General features: G+C 37.3%; 1 protein-coding gene across 1 annotated transcript in view; it reads left to right on the top strand.

Annotated features, from left to right (window-relative positions):
• Window positions 1–18,055, top strand: part of FANCI (Fanconi anemia complementation group I) — a 427,158-nt gene that overhangs the window by 399,224 nt on the left and 9,879 nt on the right. The window contains exon 23 of the mRNA XM_067148224.2: window positions 11,335–11,499. Within this exon, the coding sequence (XP_067004325.2) occupies window positions 11,335–11,499 (165 nt within the window). The remainder of the gene's footprint in view (window positions 1–11,334; window positions 11,500–18,055) is intronic.

An 18,055-nucleotide genomic window follows, 5' to 3' on the forward strand; every position in this document is an offset into this window, starting at 1 on the left:
AAACATGTCCCATGTAACTAAGAATCTATTTATGTAAACACTATAAGTGAAAATATAAGTATTGAATAGGTGGAACAAATTAAAACACCTTTATTAGTGTTGAACTGTAAAAATTTTCAATACGGACCCAAAATGAGGTTTATAACATGTAATAAGTTTATATGGGCCGGAGAGCCAGGCGTGGAATGTGCGAGAACAATGATGACGTCAGGGGGTGGCGGGGAGAGGAAAGCAAGCACACACACAGTTGTGAGGCAGACAAGGCAACAGATGGATGGTAAACGTAGCAGTCCAATGTCACTAGCGATGAATATGCACGAGGTAAGAAAACATATATATATCGGGAGCACGTTACAGTGATGCCTAGGCCATCTATGACAGTGGATGGCAGAGCTGTTGAGGATCCCACCAGCGGCATCGCTGACAGACTGAACATACATACATCAGACTACAAGTACCATCGATTCAGTATTGTGCTATGGAAGCAGTCCCTTGGTCAGTGATACTATTGTTTAACGCTAGTCTCTGGGAATGTGGGGCATTGCGGGTCGGATCCACTGATTGTTTTAAATTTATATCCATCCATTCATTCTTCGCCCTCACGTTTTGAATTCTGGTCAGTGGAGGATTTAGGACTTTTAAACTGTTATTACATTTTGTCTCATTTCGTACCATTAGGGGCCAATGACCTAGATGTTAGGCCCCTTTAAACAACAAGCATCATCATCATCATCATCATCATCAATAAGAGATTTTTGCTGTCCATTCCAGCTGTATCTTGTGACCATATGGTTCAACTGCTTTTTGAACCAGGTGTTTTTGATTATTCAGTTGTTTCATATGCAGAAGTCAAGGAAACAGCAAGCAAAATAATCTTTACCGTGATGCCAGATGGGTGTTGAACTTGTTTCTCTGTTGGTTTGAAACATAAATTAGTTAAACTCTGAAGTCATCATCATAATATTTTCTCAGTCGAAACACTTACTGCTGGATTTACGTCACGAATTGTGCAAGACTTTAATATGTGTCGTGCATTGCATAAAGATAACTTCCATCACAACAGCAGAGAAGAAACATTGAGTTTAGCCATTTCTTTGTTGAATACGACTTAAATAAACAAATTCCAACAGACAAACAAAACGACATAAAATACGAAATTAAAAAGAAATTACCTGCCCTTGTAAAAGAAATTTCTAACAAAAATAACTCGTTCTCACTAAAACAGATCCAAGAATTAAGAAAAAAGTGGACACTAATAACATAATAGTAACTAAAGCCGACAAAGGCAATACTGTAGTTTTAATGAAAAAACAGGATTACATTCATAAAACAGAGGAGTTCTTCTCTAATGAGACCTACACAATAATCTCAAAGGATCCCACTACAAAAACTCAACGTAATCTAAAAACACTTTCAAAAAACTCTTCATTTTTATTTAATGAAAATGAATACCAATATCTCATTAATATGAACACCAGACTACCCACCGTCAGATCACTACCGAAGGTACATAAAAAGGACGTTCCCATTCAACCAATCATAAACAGCCAAAATAGCCCGACATATAAAACTTCACAATTCCTCCAGAAATTTCTCAAAAACATTTCAAATTCCATAACAAACACCCCAAAAAATCAATAGAACTATGTGAAACTCTCAAAAAATTTAACTTAAAACCTAATCACACATTGTGCTCTTTCGACGTCATTAACATGTACTCAAACATTCCCGCTAAAAAAACTATAGAAATAATAATAAACAATCTTTCCAAACATAGCAATTTAAGCAAAATAGAAATAGAAGAATTCTTAAAAGTACTAAACTTCGTCTTACAAAACAACTATTTCACTTTCAACAATAAAATATACAAACAGGAAGGCCTGGCCATGGGAGACCCTTTATCTGGAATACTTGCTGAAATTTATATGGAAAACCTTGAAAACAGCAAAATAATAAAAAACATCAATTGATTAAATCTCTGTTTACGCTTTGTTGATGACACGCTAGTAATAATTGACAAAAACATCAACAATAGCGAAAACATATTAACTTATTTAAATAATCTGGATAACAGCATTAAAATTCACTAAAGAGAACGAGGACCAAAAATCAATTAATTTTCTTGACATCACAATAACAAGAACTTCCAATAAGTTTGATTTCCAAATTTACAGAAAACCCTCATTTACACCTATAACTATTAAACAAAGTTCCCTACATCCACAATCACACAAACAGTCCTCATTTTATAGTATGTTGTACAGAGCTCTAAAAATATCCCTTTCAACCACCAATTTAAAAAAAAAGAAATAAATACAATAAAAGAAATAGCCACTTTTAACGGATATAATCACTCTATCATAGACAAACTAATTAATAAAGTTAAATTGAAACTATCCACAAACCTCTCCCCAATAAAAAAATGAAAAATCAAAGTATGCAACCTTTACATACACCAACCCAATCATATACCAAGTAACCAACACCTTAAAAAATCAAGAGATCAAAATAGCTTTCAAAACTCAAAATTCAAACCAAAATATGTTCTTCAACCATAATACAATAAATTCAGAAAATAATAAATACTCAGGCTCCGGTATCGATAGATTAAAATGCAATGAGTGCCTCAGCTCATACATCGGACAAACAAGAAGCAGCTTCATAACTAGGTACACGGAACATTTCAATGCTCAGAAACATAATAAACACTCAGCAATGAGCAATCACATGAAAGAAACAGGGCACAAATTTACCACAATTGAACAGGACCTTCAAATTTTAAAAAGATTAAAAAAAGGTAGACTTATGACTGAATTCGAAAATTTATACATATTTTTGGACCAAAAATTCAATGCTAATAAGAATTTAAATGATCCAGTAGACAATAGAAGCCCTTTATATGACCAAATAGTAACATTATTTGATAAAGTAAACCTTCAGGACAAAAGTTTTTTTAATATTTTCAAAACAGTATCAATAAACACTCCTTCTACGTCGACAAATACTGTACATCATACCCCCCTCCCCCTCCCAACTTACGTAATTCCCCTCCACGCACCAATCATAAACCAGTAAATGATTCACGCCCCTCCGCTTCCCCCACTATACATAATTCCCTCCCGTTCACCAATCACAAGCCTACAACTCCGCCCCCTCCAACCCATCCCCCTCTGGCCAGGCGACATACGTACAACACAAGGAGTAAAACCGTTAGTGACCATTAGTATCCTAACAACGCCTCACACAACATGTCAAACGGGCCTACAACGCCATAAGTAAGCACCAACATTTTCTCACTAACAACACTTAAACAAAACCTTCCCATGTTTTCTTTCATTCCCGTCAAAATTAACTACAGTTTTTTCTTCATTTCAGAACCAATCAATAACAACAATAATTCAACAGCTCCATCAAACCTCCATAATACTCTTCAATAGTATAAATTATCACAATCAACGTTTTTTTATAAAATATATTGTCATCAAGGAAGATAACAACAGCCATCCAACCTTCGCGTCAAAAACTATACCAACTTTGAGAATATCAACCCATCATCATCTCTGCAACTTTTTTAGATGACTTAATACAAATTAGGCCAACTATAAATATCTGGTGAACTACACGTCAACGCAATTTCGCCGAATAAATATAAAATAACCTATGAACTGTTGACCAATAAACATCACGGACAAATGCACACCAACATCAAGTAGCTTTTGTCCAGCAATTGGAATGTTTTCCCTTCATATTTTTATACTCAGCTTTATATTTTGACTTATATCTTTTTACCTTATATTAGCAAGTTATTTGACCTATACTTCAAATATTGACTACAGCTTTAAGCCATCAACTGTCATTTATAATCACATGACACCTCCATTTTTAAATGTACTACTTATGAATCTACCAGTTTTTATGTATCATTTGAATGTATCATAAATTCTCATTGAACTGATTTCTTATGCCTTCCACTATGTATTAAACATCTATTAATGACTACGGCTTCAAGCCTTACAATCATACGACGTCCTATTCAACAAAGAACTAGATATGTGTTTATCACTATATTAGATTTTTTAGTTATTTCATGAACATTTTATATGTACTACCTAAGAATCCACCAGTTTTTAGTATAATTTAAATGTAATGTATATTCTCATTGAACTGATTTTATATGCCTTCCACTATGTATTTTACATCTATTAATGACTACAGCTTCAAGCCACCTTTTTTTTTTTCTATAGTACATTCAAACAAAGTCGTATTCAACAAAGAACTACATAAGTATGTTTTTTTCATTATATTAGATTTTTAGTCACTTCATGAACATGTTTATAACAAATGTAAATCTTATCTCTCTTATAATCGTCAAACACATTTTAGAATATCTTTAACCAGATGTCTGGTAAAATAATAAGGTTTTTTGATAATGGCTGAAGATGCCTCACAGTAGAAGGCAAAACATGTCTCATCTGAAAAATGTTTTAACTTAAATGCCAACATCTTATATTGTATTGAATAGGTGGAAATAAACAAAAGATATTTTCCTGTATACAGTTTACATACCACTTAGTCGAGCAGCTCGTCTTCTTTCTCCCAATTCTTCCCAGCCCAATCTTTGCAACATTTTTGTAACACTACTCTTTTGTCGGAAATCACCCAGAAGAAATCGGGCTGCTTTTCTTTGGATTTTTTCCAGTTCTTGAATCAGGTAATCCTGGTGAGGGTCCCATACACTGGAACCATACTCTAGTTGAGGTCTTGCCAGAAACTTATATGCCCTCTCCTTTACATCCTTACTACAACCCCTAAACACCCTCATAAACTTGTGCAGAGATCTGTACCCGTTATTTACAATCCCATTTATGTGATCACCCCAATGAAGATCTTTCCTTATATTAACACCTAAGTACTTACAATGATCCCCAAAAGGAACTTTCACCCCATCAACGCAGTAATTAAAACTGAGAGGACTTTTCCTATTTGTGAAACTCACAACCTGACTTTTAACCCCGTTTTTTCAACATACCATTGCTTGCTGTCCATCTCACAACATTATCGAGGTCACGTTGCAGTTGCTCACAATCTTGTAACTTATTTATTACTCTATACAGAATAACATCATCTGCAAAAAACCTTACCTCTGATTCCACTCTTTTACTCATATCATTGATATATATAAGAAAACATAAAGGTCCAGTAATACTGCCTTGAGGAATTCCCTTCTTAATTATTACAGGGTCAGATAAAGCTTCGCCTACTCTAATTGTCTGAGATCTATTTTCTAGAAATATAGCCACCCATTCAGTCACTCCTTTGTCTAGTCCAGTTGCACTCATTTTTGCCAGTAGTCTCCTATAATCCACCCTATCAAATGCTTTAGACAGGTCAATCGCGATACAGTCCATTTGACCTCCTGAATCCAAGATATCTGCTATATCTTGCTGGTATCCTACAAGTTGACCTTCAGTGGAATAACCTTTCCTAAAACCGAACTGCCTTCTATCGAACCAGTTAATAATTTTTCTAATATAATCAGAAAGAATGCCTTCCCAAAGCTTACATACAATGCACGTCAAACTTACTGACCTGTAATTTTCAGTTTATGTCTATCATTCTTTCCTTTGTACACATGGGCTACTATAGCAACTCTCCATTTATTTGGTATAGCTCCTTCATACAAACAATAATCAAATAAGTAGGTACTACAGATATGGTACTATATCCCAACCCATTGTCTTTAGTGTATCCCCAGAAATCTTATCAATTCCAGCTGCTTTTCTAGTTTTCAACTTTTATATTTTATAAATGTCATTGTTATCATAGATAAATTTTAATACTTATGTAGCATTAGTCACCTCCTCTATTATCGTTGTAAGCAACAATCTTTACATACTGCTTACTGAAAACTTTTGCCTTTTGAAGATCCTCACATACACACTCCCCTTGTTCATTAATGTTTCCTGGAAAGTCCTTCTTGGAACCTGTTTCTGCCTTAAAATACGTATACATACCCTTCCATTTTTCATTAAAATTTGTATGACTGCCAATTATGCTTGCCATCAAGTTATCCTTAGCTGACTTCTTTGCTAGATTCAATTTCCTCGTAAGTTCCTTCAATTTCTCCGTACTTCCACAGCCATTTCATACTCTATTTCTTTCCATTCTGGACCTCCTTCTTAGTCTCTTTACTTCTCTGTTATATTAAAGGGGTCTTTACCATTCCTTTAACCCTGTTTTCACAATCCTCAACAATTGCTTTAAACCCATCGCAGAGTCTGTTTACATTTTTATTTATCGTTTCCCACAGATCATAATTATTTTTTAAAAACTCCCTCATGTCTTTTTTTTTGTCAGTCATATGGTACTGCCTAATAGTCCTACTTTTAAGACCTTCCTTTCTATCACATTTATTTTTAACTACGACAAAAACATCTTCATGATCACTAATACCATCTATTACTTTGGTTTCTCTGTAGAGTTCATGTGGTTTTACCAGCACCTTGTCCTGTATTTTTTTCCCTGTAGTTGGTTGCATCACTTTCTGAATCAGCTGTCCATCCCATATTAACTTATTTGCTGTTTGTTGGTCATGCTTCCTGTCGTTCGCATTACCTTCCCAATTGAACAGTGATAAATTTAGATCTCCTGCTGCAATCACATTCCTTTCCAGTCGTTTCCCACATAGCTTATTATCTTGTCAAATAATTCTGAATTAGCTTCAGCTCTACCCTTTCCTGGTCTGTACACCAAAAACATCAAGTTGCCTATTATCTTTAGAAATGAGCTTTACACCTAGAATTTCTTATTTGTTATGTTTAACTTTTTCGTAGTATACAAATTCTTCTTTCACCAGAATGAATACTCCCACTCCTACCATTCCTATTTCTATGATACACATTCCAGTTCCGTAGAAAATTTCTGCATCTATTATATCATTTCTCAGCCATGATTCAACTCCTGCTGGTATTACAATATCTGGTAAGTTTATACCTGTTGTTGTTGTTGTTGTTGTTGTTGTTGTTGCTGTTGTTGCTTGAGTCATCAGTCCATAGACTGGTTTGATGCAGCACTCCATGTCACCTTATCGTGTGCTAACCTTTTCATTTCTACGTAACTATTGCATCCTATATCTGCTCTAATCTGCTTGTCATATTCATACCTTGGTCTACCCCTACCATTCTTACCACCAACACTTCCTTCAGAAAGCAGCTGAACAAGTCCTGAGTGTCTTCTTCTCATCGAATTTAACCAAATCAATCTCCTCTCACCAATTCGATTCATTATCTCTTCATTCGTCATCTGATCTATCCATCTCACCTTCAGCATCCTTCTGTAACACCACATTTCAAAAGCTTCTATTCTCTTCCTTTCTGAGCTAGTTATCGTCCATGCTTCACTTCCATTCAATGCCACACTCTGCACAAAAGTCTTCAAAAACATCTTTCTAATTCCAATATCATTGTTTGAAGTGAGCAAATTTCTTTTCTTAAGAAAGCTCTACCTTGCTTGTGCTAATCTGCATTTTATGTCCTCCTTACTTCTGCCATCGTTAGTTATTTTACTACCCAAGTAACAATATTCATTTTCTTCCGTTAAGACTTCATTTCCTAATTTAATATTTCCTGCATCACCTGCCTTTGTTCGACTGCACTCCATTAGTTTTGTTTTGGACTTATTTATTTTCATCTTGTACTCCTTACCCAAGACTTCGTCCATACCATTCAGCAGCTTCTCAAGATCTTCTGCAGTCTCAGATAAAATAACAATATCATCGGCAAATCTCAAGGTTTTGATTTCCTCTCCTTGGATTTTGATCCCCTTTCCACATTTCTCTTTGATTTCTAATACTGCCTGTTCTATGTAAACATTGAAAAGGATGGGGGGCAAACTGCAGCCTTGCCTCACTCCTTTCTGGATTGCTGCTTCTTTTTCAAAGCCCTCGATTCTTATTACTGCAGACTGATTTTTATACAGATTATTCTTCGTTCTCGGTATCTGATCCCAATCACCTTCAGAATCGTAAATAGCTTGGTCCAATCAACATTATCGAATGCCTTTTCTAGATCTACGAATGCCATGTACGTGGGCTTGTCCTTCTTGATTCGATCCTCTACGATCAGACGTAAAGTCAGGATTGCTTGACGTGTTCCTAAATTTCCTCTGAAGCCAAACTGATCTTCTCCCAACTCAGCTTCAACTTGTTTTTCCATTCTTCTGTAAATAATACGTGTTAACATTTTGCAGGCATGAGATACTAAACTAATGGTGCTGTAATTTTCACACCTGTCAGCACCAGCTTTCTTGGGAATAGGTATAACAACATTCTGCCAAAAATCGGATGGGACTTCTCCTGTCTCATACATCTTACACACTAAATGGAATAACCTTACCATGCTGGTTTCTCCTAAAGCAGTCAGTAATTCAGAGGGAATGTCATCAATTCCAGGTGCCTTGTTCATATTTAGGTCTATCAGCTCTGTCAAACTCTGACTTCAAAATTGAGTCTCCCATTTCATCAGCACCAACAGCCTCTTGTTCGAGAACCAAATTATCTACATCTTCACCTTGATACAACTGTTGGATATGTTCCTGCCATCTTTCTGCTTTGTCTTCTTTTGCTAGAAGTGGCTTTCCATCTGAGCTCTTAATATACACCTAGATTTCCTTTCTCCAAAGATTTCCTTGATTTTCCTGTATGCAGCATGTACCTTTCCTAGGACCATCCAACCTTTGACATCCTTGCATTTCTCCTTCAGCCAGTCTTCCTTATCTACCTTGCACTTTCTATCAATTTCATTCTTTAATCGCCTGTATTCTTTTCTGCCCTCTTCATTTCTAGCATTCTTGTATTTTCGTCGTTCATCAAACAGGTCTAGTATCTCCTGATTCTTAGTTGTTCTTTTCTTCCTTCCTAACATATCTTCAGCAGCCCTACTGACTTCATTTTTCATGACTATCCACTCTTCCTCTATTGTGTTTCCTTCAGCCTTTTCATTTAGTCCTTTTGCAACATGTTCCTCAAAACAATCCCTCACACTCTTTTCTTTCAACTTGTCTAGATCCCATCTTTTTGCATTCTTTCCTTTCTTCATTTTCTTCAGCTCAGATGGCATTTCTTGACCAACAATTTGTGGTCAGAGTCCACGTCTGCTCCTGGGAAAGTTTTGCAATCCAATACCTGGTTTCTGAATCTCTGCCTAATCATAATGAAGTCTATTTAATGCCTTCCAGTGTCTCCAGGTCTCGTCCACGTATACAGCCGTCATTTGTGGTGTTTGAACCAAGTATTTGGCAAGGACTAAATTATGATCAGTGCAGAATTCAACCAGCCGACTTCCTCTTTCGTTCCTTTTTTCCCAATCCAAATTCTCCTACTATATTACCTTCTCTTCCTTGGCCTATCACTGCATTCCAGTCTCCCATCACAATTAGTATCTCGTCACCTTTTACATATTGTATTAAATCTTCTATCTCTTCATATATTCTTTCGACTTCCTAATCATCTGCTGAGCTAGTAGGCATATAGACCTGCACTATTGTGGTGGGCATTGGTTTCGTGTCTATCTTGAAGACAAGAATTCATTCACTATGCTGGTCATAGTAGCTTACCCGCTGCCCTATTTTCTTATTCATTATTAAACCAACTCCTGCATTTCCCCTGTTTGATTTTGAGTTGATAATTCGATAGTCACCTGACCAAAAATCCTGTTCTTCCTGCCAACGTACTTCACTTATACCAACTACATCCAACTTTAGTCTATCCATCTCCCTTTTCAGATTCTCTAATCTACCACAACGATTCAAACTTCTAACATTCCACGCTCCGACTTGCAGAATGTCGGTATCCATCTTCCTGATGATCGCCCCCTCTTGTGTAGTCCCCACCCGGAGATTGAATGGGGGAATATTTTACCCGGGAGGAAGCCATCATCGGTACATCATTCATACAGAGAGAGTTGCATGTCCTCAGGAGTTAGTTACAGCTGTAGTTTCCCGTTGCTTTCAGCCATGTAGCAGTATCAACACAGCTAAGCCATGTTGAGTATTATTACAAGGCCATATCAGTCAATCATGTAGACTGCCGCCCTTGCAACTTCCAATAGGCTGCTACCCCTCCTTTCGATGAACCATTCCTTAGTCTGGTCTCTCAACAGATACCCATCCGATATGGTTGCACCTGCGGCTCGGCTATCTGCTTCATTGGGACACGCAAGCCTCCCCACCGTGGCAAGGTCACATGGTTCGCAGGGGAGGATATACCTATTAAATTACTTAAATCTATTCCTTTCTTTACAATATTTCTTCAGTTCAACACTCACATTTTTATGTCATACCTACTTGACTTCCAGATCCCTGTACCCTTACTCTCGCTCCCTGGACCACCCCGTTTCCCTGAATGTACCTCCCTATAACCCTTCTAAACAAATTTCCTAACTTATACGTACCACTGGGGTTTAAGTGAGGGCCTTCTGAGCGCAGATCCCTATCTCCTACCCATCTGTTAGGATCTAGAAATCTCACTCCCAGTTTCCTATATAGCCACTCCATAGTCTCATTTAAATCCTCACTCACCTTACAGTCATTTGTTATAGTAACAATATCATTAAGCCAAAGCTTTCATGTAGTAGTTTCATTTCTTTATTGTTTCTTATACACAGTAGTATTGGGATGTAATGTATTTGATGTCCAAATGGAACATGCAGTAATTTTATGTACTCATTTTGCCATATTGCAACAGCGAATATTTCCAAAACTGAATGTCCAAATATCAAAAAATCATTATTAATTAATTTATTAGGTCTAATAGACATGTAATAAGGAGAAATGAAAGTTAAACCAAGAATTAATAAATTCGGGCATTAATGAGTTAAGGAACCTAGATATTACATTCAGCATTATTTTGTTCATTTCTTTCCAGAATTCAGCTAGAACTCCATTATCATCTGCAAATCTGATGCTGTGAATTCTTAATCATCACTCCTTTTATCTTTTGCTTCATACTTACGATAGCTTCCTGATTAAACAAATTTTATAAATATGGCTTGCCTTGCTCCCTTCCATATTCTTGCTTCTTCCACTCATCCTTTAAAAAGTTTATTATTGTTGTGATTTATTGTAATTGCATTGTTGTATTATAAAACTGATCTGAGTCTATCTGTTTTTGGATATCTTATATCTTAGATTTTAACCCTAGCACATTGGTTCTTCAATTCTACTGACCACGTGCTGTGATGTCCTACCCCTGTCCCTCAGCCAAGTTCCTTATCTTTCTGTAAAATATTTCTATGTATTTGTTTAAACATTGTTCATGTTATTTTTATTTCTTCATAGTCATTAGATACTGAAAATGAAGAGCCAGAAAAGAAGAAGAAGAAAAAAGGTGGGGAAAAAGCAGCCATGTCCAAGGTTCTGAAGGACACTAAATGTGTTCCTAAAATAGTTTTTGGGATGGAAACATTTGAGAAGTTCTTGATACAACTTTCCAACAAATGTAAGGTAAGAATCAGAGAAGAGCCTGTATTTACATGTTTATCAATCAGGCATTTTGGATTAAAATAACCTGTTAGAATGGAATGCTTCATATTGATCTTTGTTCTTACCTTCTCCTGAAACTCATCAGGACTATGTTTTAAAATTTTCACCCTGATAAAAAATATGTTCAGTAACAGATTTTTCCAACTTCATACAGAACATGTTGTGATAGTACATATATCACACCCCCGAATTATGTGTAGAAGTTAGAGATATTATTATCAGTATTCGATTTATTATTATTATTATTATTATTATTATTATTATTATTATTATTATCATTATTTCATTTGTATATTTTGCCATTTATATTTATAAGCTGGGAGATCTCCACATATGTAGGTATGAGTAATTTGTTTTGCATGACTGGGAAAACATTGCTTTAATAACTCGGGTAATTTGGATGAGTCATGTGGCTACCCCAGTGTTTGTTGTGATGTACTTGTGTCGGGAAATTCCATGAGTCATGTATATATCCCAGCCTGATGAGATGAGCTTGTTGTGATACTAGGAAAATTTGTATGACTCATGTGATATACCCGAGCATTTGTTATTGTTTTGAGACCAAGTATGAGTTCAGGGCTTGGTCTTGACTAGACATCACTCTTGATTGGCGGGCAAGGACCAATCCAGACGTATCATCTGAGAGGAAGGGGAATGCCGAAGTCTTTATATACTCCGACATCACAGCGGAAGGGAACTACTACAACTACAAGCAGTAACACTGTATGAAGGAACGACAACTGACACACTGTACGGGAAGGAAGTGGTGCTGATACACGGTACTGGAGTGACACGGCTGCAATGGACTGGACTTCAAACGTTCGTGGAGCGTAGTCTTGTTATGTTCGTGGAAAGTGGCTGATCAACAAATTGTGGAGGGCGTACACATTAAGTGTTGTTGTACTTGTGGAGGTCTAGCATTATATGTTGGTGAAAGCTATCTCAGACTTTCCATAAATTATGTTGAGGATCGACAAGCGTGTGTTACTAAAATGTATATATCTTAACAAGTGTTAAAATACGTGAACACAGTATTACAAGGTACAGAATCTGTGTGATGTGATAACTGCCGATTATGAGAATCGGTAAGTCGAATTGATATAGAGACAGTGAAGGGTATTTATCTTCATACATGTACATTGTTCATCGGACTATCTACAAATGGTAGCTTAGTTCTCGCTTTCGTTTTCCCACGGTTTTCATTATTGTTGTTGTTGTAAATATGGAGTCTTCCAGCAATGTTTTGTGTGTGTATTATACGTATAATTTTGTGTGTTGATGAGGTGCTCATGCACAGATTTTGTTAAGAATATAGTTAGCTATTTTAGAATCAGTGGAGTTATTTATGAACCTAGGTGCAGTTCCTACCTATTTAGTCGTTTTCAGGAGGTGAGGTAAGGCTTGCAGCAGATGTACCAGTACGCAGCATTATGTACACGCCCTGGGATATAAAGTTTATCATGCTCTATCATAATTCGAGGGATCCATTCTGGTGAACTCTGGCGCCCATACTACGGACATTTCGATTAACTATTTTTATTAATTTAATTTATTTTCAAGTATTTTATGAAGTTTGAGTAATGTTATTTATTTCTATATTTTTATTCATGATTTTATTTATCGGTAATCATCAAAAGGTTACAATGTCCATAGCAGATTCCATAAACTTGATAATGGCTTGCCACGGGTATCAGTCTTGTCTCCCATTCTCTTCAACTTACACATCCATGATCTCCCAGAAACCATATTTTGCAAGTTCATCTATGCAGATTATATCAACCTCACCATACAAACAACAGACTTCAATGAGGCAGAAGACATTCTATCCCAAGACCTTGACAAGATGGGTGATTATTTAAAAAATGGCGCCTGAAACCTAGTCCACTAAAGACAAAGATAGCTGCGTTCCACCTTAATAACAGGCTGGCAAACTATCAACCTATGATCAGTTTCGGAAACCACACACTGCAGTGTAATACCAACCCAAAATATCCTGGTGCAACTTTAGACAGGTCCTTAACCTCTCGACACCATCTTGAAAAACTGGCTGTTTAAAGCCGTAACAACTTGCTGGATAGACTAGCTGGGACTTCCATGGGGTGCAGATGCATGCACAATACGAACAACTGCTCTAGCAATAGTATATTCACCAGCTGAATATTGCTCCTCTATATGGCTCAATAGCTCCCACACTAGTCTGGTTGATGTCCAACTGCACCACACAGTGAGAATTATATCTGGGACATTGTGCTCTACTCCTGTTCAATGGTTACCATAATGGAGCAACATTCAGTCTCCTCACATCAGGTGGTAAAGCACCCTTGTTAGACTGTGGACCAGGATAGCGAAGAATAGTTACCTTCCAATACATCAGGATACAGTTGAAAATGCCGTAATGAGACTCAAGTCACGGAAACCTGCCTGGAGGACGGCAAAGGAATTAGTTAATTCACATTTTAAGCCTGATGAAATAATGGAAACGCGACTGCTCTTAATCACACCCTCATGGTATTGTCAACATCAGGGATTCAACTACAAAGTTGCCTGGGTTCAACCCTCCTCGCTCCACCTGGACCACACTCAACAGGATATGCTGCAGAGTAAGAAGAAGTGCTTCTGCTGTGCATCATTGGGGCTGGAAAGACTCTCCAGCTTGTGACTCTGGTGCTGAAGTGGAAACCATCCTGCACATTCTGAAGGGCTGCCCTCTGCGAGCTTTTGTTGGTTCCATCGAGGACATACACCGAGTGACCCCTGAGGCACTCTCTTGGCTGGAAGAGCTGGACATTCGTCTCTAAGAGACTGAAAGACCCCCACATTAACCTTTTTTTAATGTGGAGTTTGTATATATATATATATATATATATATATATATATATATATATATACATATAGTATCTATATAAAGTCAATTTTTTGTTGTGCCTTTTAAGAACTTGTACATAGTCGATTGTCAACTGTAGCATCATGCGCCAAATAATAAAAAAATAATAATAACCTCTGTTCATTTACCTTCAACATCTGTTATTGAACTGAACAAAGCCCATCCAATAAAGCTGGGATATTATGTAGTTCATTTCACTCATAAATGTTACTAGCATTGCTAATTAATTCTAATGTACTACTTCATGGTAGACTGCAGCTTGATGTACCGTAGTGTATTGGTCCGTATGTGAGGGCAAGTCAATAAGTGTCTGCAATTTTGCTCTAATTATCTTTAGGATAGCTCTGTGGCATTGTGTGCTATATTTGAATTGCATAAGAAAAAGCATGAAGTTACAGAAATTTCATAGATGTATTCCTAGCTTACTGTAATTGTAATGATTTTAGCTTTTGTTTTTTTTTTGTTTTTTTTTATCGGCCGGCCATGATTAAGTTTAATTTAGATTTTTTAACTTGTTGATTTAACACTGTTTCTAAAGCTTTTCTTAATTACTCCTATGAGGACGATGTTTCTATTTTGGTGATCTTAAATTAAAATCATTTAACGTTCTTAAAAAGGTGGGTTTTTTCCTTTGGTTAACTCTTGGCAATGGGGTACTGTACCAGGATATTCAATGATTCATGGGTAATTTGTGACACCTTGACCTGATTTAAGATAAGTTAAATGTCTGTTTCCCTTTTAATGTTGTGTTTTTGGGGGTGTTTTGTGCTTCCTAGCCTACTTTTAACTTGTACTGACTCATTGACGTTACCAGGCCAGTACAGTCTATAAATCATTGGCCTATGATGTAAGTAGATATGATTTCATTGAAGTATCTTGTTTATTGCATGTATTATTGTATTTTGTAGCCCAGAAGTATTATTATTTTCGTCAAGCCGGGGTATGGCAGAAATCGTTAGATTTTTTATCATACGTGAGTTTTACTGATAGCCCTTTTCAAAAGTTGGCAGGTATGCATATAGTGGAACCATACTCTAGTGGAGAACTTACCAGAGACTTATATCCCCTCTCCTTTACATTCTTACTACAACCCCTAAATAGTCTCATAACCATGTGCAAAGATCTGTACCCTTTATTTACAATCCCATTTATGTGATTACCCCAATGAGATCTTTCCTTATACAGTATTAACACCTACCTTACAGTGATCCCCCGTTCTGGGTCTGTGTTGTTTCAGTTAATTGTGGAATTTTCTTTTATTTCCATATCTCTTCATTTGTATATTTTTATTTTCTTATTATTTCTTTCATTTTCACTATGTTTTTTACTTTTAGTTTTGCTACTACTACTCTGTGGTCTCGATCAAAGGCTACTTCTGGCAGGGCTGTTGCATTCAACAATTGTCTACGATTTGTTTTTTACAGTTATTCTCTTTGTCCTTCTCTTACGCTATCCATATCTTGTAACCTTTCTACTATTCGTCTTCCTGAACCACGTATTGCCTACACTTAAACCATTTATCACACAAAAATCCACCAACTTCTGTCACTCTTCATCCCTCCTTCCATATCCAAAAGGTCCACTTCATTCTACCATTGCATTAAAATCCCCCATGACAATCACTTACTCATCCTTCTTTCCTCTTTCCAGTTTCTCCAGAAATTTGTCTATATCATCTTTGCATTCAGTCTAGGGTGCATATACTGTACTTGGATGGAATCCCTAGTCGGTTATTATCCCCACTTTATTCTTTGCCTTGTGTCCTCTACTCCAGTAGAGTTTTTCCCTTTCTCAACTTCTTCCCGTTTCTTCTCCACATACCTGTAACCTCATCCAATCCCATCATAGCTATTCCTTCTTCATAAAATCAATCACCTCTTCTGACTTCCCAGTCAATGACATGAGGTTGATTATTGCCACCATCATAATGTTCTCTACTGTTTGCCCACTTCTCATATTTCACCCAGCATAAGAACGGTGTATCGCTTCTGGGGAATACTGTAGCTTTTTCTGAAGCTGATTAAAGTGCGATTTTCATTTTAGGCTGTTATTATGATGGGGTCATCACTACCAAAGACATTTTAGAACTACTGCCAGCAGGTGATCAGGCCAGTCCTAATATGGAATACAGACGCCTTCTGCACCCACCCCAAACTGGGGGGTCGGATGCTACTTGATTGGTTCCAGTGTCATTTCCTACACTGAGGGGAAAATCACCCTACCTAAGAAAACTCATCCACTGGAAGCCGTTGGTCATCTTTGGTGATTGGATTATTTACTGCTGCCAAGGCACTGGCTGCACCCTTAGCAGGGTAATTGGCCAGACAGATAATTATGACAATATATATTAATATTCCTCCCCTGCGAACCATGTGACCTTGCCGCAGTGGGGAGACTCGCGTGTCCCAATGAAGCAGATAGCCGAGCCGCAGGTGTAACCATATCGGATGGGTATCTGTTGAGAGACCAGACTAAGGAATGTTTCATCGAAAGGGGGGTAGCAGCCTTTCGGAAGTTGCAAGGGCGGCAGTCTAGGTGATTGACTGATATGGCCTTGTAATAATACTCAACATGGCTTAGCTGTGTTGATACTGCTTCACAGCTGAAAGCAACGGGAAACTACAGCCGTAACTAACTCCCGAGGACATGTAGCTCTCTCTCTCTGTATGAATGATGTACCGATGATGGCTTCCTCCCGGGTAAAATATTCCAGAGGTAAACTAGTCCCCCATTCGGATCTCCGGGTGGGGACTACACGAGGGGGGGGACAATCATCAGGAAGATGGATATTGACATTAATGTTAGAAGTTTGAATTGTTGTGGTAGATTAGAGAATCTAAAAAGGGAGATGGATAGACTAAAGTTAGATGTAGTTGGTATAAGTGAAGTACGTTGGCAGGAAGAACAGGATTTTTGGTCAGGCGACTACCGAATTATCAACACAAAATCAAACAGAGGAAATGCAGGAGTTGGTTTAATAATGAATAAGAAAATAGGGCAGCGGATAAGCTACTACGACCAGCATAGTGAAAGAATTATTGTCGTCAAAAGAGGCACCAAACCAATGCCCACCACAATAGTGCAGGTCTATATGCCTACTAGCTCAGCGGATGATGAGGAAATCGAAAGAACATACGAAGAGATAGAAGATTTAATACAATATGTAAAAGGTGACGAGATACTAATTGTGATGGGAGACTGGAATGCAGTGGTAGGCCAAGGAAGAGCAGGTAATACAGTAGGAGAATTTGGATTGGGACAAAGGAACGAAAGAGGAAGTTGGTTGGTTGAATTCCGGCACTGATCATAATTTAGTCCTTGCCAATACTTGGTTCAAACACCATACACGACGGCTTTATACATGGACGAGACCTGGAGACACTGGAAGGTATCAAATAGACTTCATTATGATTAGACAGAGATTCAGAAACCAGGTATTGGATTGCAAAACTTTCCCAGGAGCAGACGTGGCCTCTGACTACAACTTGGTTATGAAATGCCATCTGAAGCTGAAGAAATTGAAGAAAGGAAAGAATGCAAAAAGATGGTATCTAGACAAGTTGAAAGAAAAGAGTGTGAGGGATTGTTTTAAGGAACTTGTTGCAAAAGGACTAAATGAAAAGGCTGAAGGAA

This window comes from Anabrus simplex, chromosome 5 (assembly GCF_040414725.1).
Source record: "Anabrus simplex isolate iqAnaSimp1 chromosome 5, ASM4041472v1, whole genome shotgun sequence".
NCBI classification, from domain to species: domain Eukaryota; kingdom Metazoa; phylum Arthropoda; class Insecta; order Orthoptera; family Tettigoniidae; genus Anabrus; species Anabrus simplex.